Consider the following 3,486-nt stretch of genomic DNA (forward strand, 5'->3'; position numbering starts at 1 on the left):
GTCCTCTACAGTGGACATGTATTAAATTATGTCCCGTTTCATAACAGAAGCTCATATTTTGATTTGAAACCCCATAACATTTTCCTGAGATGTTGATTTATGACAAACAATTAGAAAATTAGTCAGATTTAAATTATAATTACAAAATATTATCATATTTCCATAAGGATGTACATTTTTATCACTAAATTAGTGTCAGCCATTTTTTAAAACCAAGGAGAGGAAGTGTTCTCGGGGAAACATCCAATCATTTGGTATCTCTGGAAAGCCCTGAATGTGCTCTGTACAGGACATCCAGACTTAAAACTGTGACGTGTGAGGTCTCAGAGAAATTCACTCAAATATAATGTCCACTACAGAGGCAAAAACTCCATAGGTGGGTCTCAGGAGGATATATATACTGTATGTGTGTGTGGCTTTCTTTTTCACTTGTGTGTACTAGTGGTTGTCAGTATAGGTAATTTCTTTGTGGTATTTCAGTAGGTTATATTAAGGTTAAATCAGTTAATCAAATATATATATGAACCTCTGATTTAGGCTTAAAACATTTTGAGATAGAAGAAAGATTATTCACAGGTGAAGGTGTTCACTTATGATTATTAATACACTCACCACACAGGAGGCTTCATACTGCTTCCCTAACTTCGGCCGCAAAAACGCACTGTAACAAGATACATTTTTTTTATTTAGTTTCATATCACATCATAAAACTGTATAAAATAACAGCCATAATCGAGCCGGCAAGGACACTCTGTGCCACAGCATGATTTGAACTGAAACTGAATTATAACAAGCTCTGATAAGGCACTGACAGCACGATTGCTCTACGAAGATGAAATATTCGCTAGAACATTCTGCAAATTTTGCTCAGGGTTTCATTCTAAGACACACAAGGTGCGGCGGTGTGTGAAAAGATGACGCACGAGACACTCAGCGCAACAGAAATCCATTCAGAGACCGGTATGAGAGATGCATACGAATGAGAACCGCTCTGCGGGAGCCATATACGAGGAAACCAGACTAATCACTCGCAGAAAACACCTGTTATGCCACGACTAAATCACTCTGTCTCCATGTCTCCACAGGAAGGTTTGGATCGGAAACGGGATACCCCGGCAGTTTTCCCGGTCACTGTCATCCAAGCTTCACCATTTCACCATTTTTGACCTGCTGGATTCAAGGGTGCAGACGGGCTGCTCAGAGATGGATTTGATTCACGACATCGGAGCGTAAAATGGCTGCAGGTGTTGACTTGTGTCGACACGACCCCGTGAAGCAGCGCTGAAAGACCGAATCCACTTGTCAATTAAGACACGCTGACCACCGGGTTGAAGATACGGCTTCTAATACGTAATCAATGAGATGGAGCGACGGACCCCCTCTGGGTCTTAAAAGCTCGAGATTCGCAAATATTTCAGTGTAACAATTAATACTGTATTATTAGTACCCAAATCGACAATTCTGCCAAAATATCACAGCTACTACAATCACTGTTGCAGTAATAAAAAATACATAAATAAAAAATAAGACAATAGGCCTATATGAGAACCATGTAAGAAGTTTTCAGAATTCCAGTCCTTTCTTTCTTGGTGCTGGATAACATAAAATTGGCAAAGTTTAGTGTAATAATAACTGTAGCAATTAAACATTTTAATGTAAACTGTAATGCAAACTATGGCTACCATATAATAGCCTATATATGGCATTTAATTCATTTATGCAAGAAAAAAAGTGTAATAAAAAACTCAACTGTATTGTAAGTACATGGTTATTGATAAATGTAAGGTAAAATGTGGTAACATTTTATTTTAAGGTGTCCTAGTTACAGGTTACATGTACTTACTATTATAATAACAATAAATTATGCATAACTACATGCAAGTAACCCAAAGCCAAACCCTAATCCTAACCATATAGCAAGTATATGTTAAGTAATATTACTCCGAACATAAATGTATAATTAACACTGTAACAAGGACCCCTTAAAATAAAGTGTAACCTAAAATGTGATCCTTTCATATAACAAAAAATGGATTTAAACTCTCTTCTGGTGCTTATGGCACCCGTAGATAGCCTATACATGTTCATAAACTGCAGTTCATAAGAGTTAACCAATAACACCTTAATTCCTCTTTAATAACACTTCAGACAAGAATAAAAGTTAGTGTTCTAAAAGCATAAACAAATGTGATATATTCAGTTTCATCAATCTGATTACAAAAAAAAAAGGGGGTATTATTCGGTTTCCCACACACGTCTTGACCAGATAGAATAGTTATGGTCCTATTAATTCAGATTTTCCATGTGAATTTCATTCCAACTGAGTGGAATAATTCAACCTAAATGCATAGCCAGGGGCGGATTTAGTGAATTGGGGGCCCCAGGTAAAATATAGGAATGGGGCCCGATACATTTGCACATGTTACACATTAGGGTTTTCTTAGATCAACCTTGAGGTTCCTTTTTTTGTTGTTTGTTTGTTCAGTTTTTTTTTAAGTAACGACCAGCGGCAGACAGTGAATTGATCATAGCCTATATGTTTGATCAATTTAGCCTTTTCAAATCATCATGACTTGCCTAAAATAAAATCTATATACTGTATAAAACAGTTCAAGTATATCACAATGCTAGTTTAAATGTTTAACCTAGATAAATATGCGCTGTTAGACGCATATCCAATCGTTTGCGGAGGAGTGGAAGCTGAAGCGCGCTCTGCAAGACACGGAGGCGCCAGTGCGATCACTTGCATTTTTTTCTAACAGTGGAAACAACTTAAAATACGCAGTCATTTTTGCTCATAAAGGTAAGAGTAATACATCATTCTAAACAGTAAAGCATAGTCTATTCCTAACAAAACATACATAGTTTTTATATAGCATAATTCACATGCATCTCTTTTATTGTGATTTGTGTTTTTTTTGTCTGCCTGCCCCATTATGTTAAAGTATTGTCACAATGCATAACTTTGCACAACATTTGATCTAGTATTTCACATTGACACATTAAAAAAAATAATACATTTAAAAAAAATGATGTCAGATGCTTTAGATGACAGGCGACTTCTTGCTCCAGGTAGGGGAGTCTAAACAACAAATGTCCAAAACACAATGAAGAATAATTTCCAAAACACTTTATTATCTTTTTTCTCTCTAGAACCATACATATCAAATGACGATCATATGAATGCAGTGGAATGAATATGTACCGAACCCATCAAATGGTAGCAGCAAGTCATTTACCTTTAAGGGACTGAAACAAAATATTTTTGTAGGCTTAGTTGTTTTGTGGCATTTAAACAAATAAGGGAAACAAAAATCATATAAAATTAATTTAGTGGGTCAAATGTTTATTAATCTCTATATTTTCAAATGTAAGGGTGTTTAAGTTGGCAAATTACAACTTAATTCTACAAATTCTAGTAAAGATATAAAAAAACTGAACGGATAATAACTTTTTTTAAATGGAGTGGTTCAATAAAATCTAGTC

The 3,486-nt window shown here is 35.5% G+C and overlaps 1 protein-coding gene across 1 annotated transcript in view; it reads right to left on the reverse strand.

Moving 5' to 3' along the window:
• LOC107586360 (unc-80 homolog, NALCN channel complex subunit) overlaps positions 1-1,138 on the reverse strand; it is a 59,415-nt gene extending 58,277 nt beyond the window's left edge. The window contains exons 1-2 of the mRNA XM_016273681.1: positions 1,065-1,138; positions 613-661 (exon numbers count right to left, since the gene is read on the reverse strand). Of these exons, the coding sequence (XP_016129167.1) occupies positions 613-661; positions 1,065-1,138 (123 nt within the window). The remainder of the gene's footprint in view (positions 1-612; positions 662-1,064) is intronic.
• Between the last annotated feature and the right edge of the window lie 2,348 nt (positions 1,139-3,486).

This window comes from Sinocyclocheilus grahami, unplaced genomic scaffold (assembly GCF_001515645.1).
Source record: "Sinocyclocheilus grahami isolate Dianchi unplaced genomic scaffold, SAMN03320097.WGS_v1.1 scaffold80.1, whole genome shotgun sequence".
Taxonomy (NCBI): domain Eukaryota; kingdom Metazoa; phylum Chordata; class Actinopteri; order Cypriniformes; family Cyprinidae; genus Sinocyclocheilus; species Sinocyclocheilus grahami.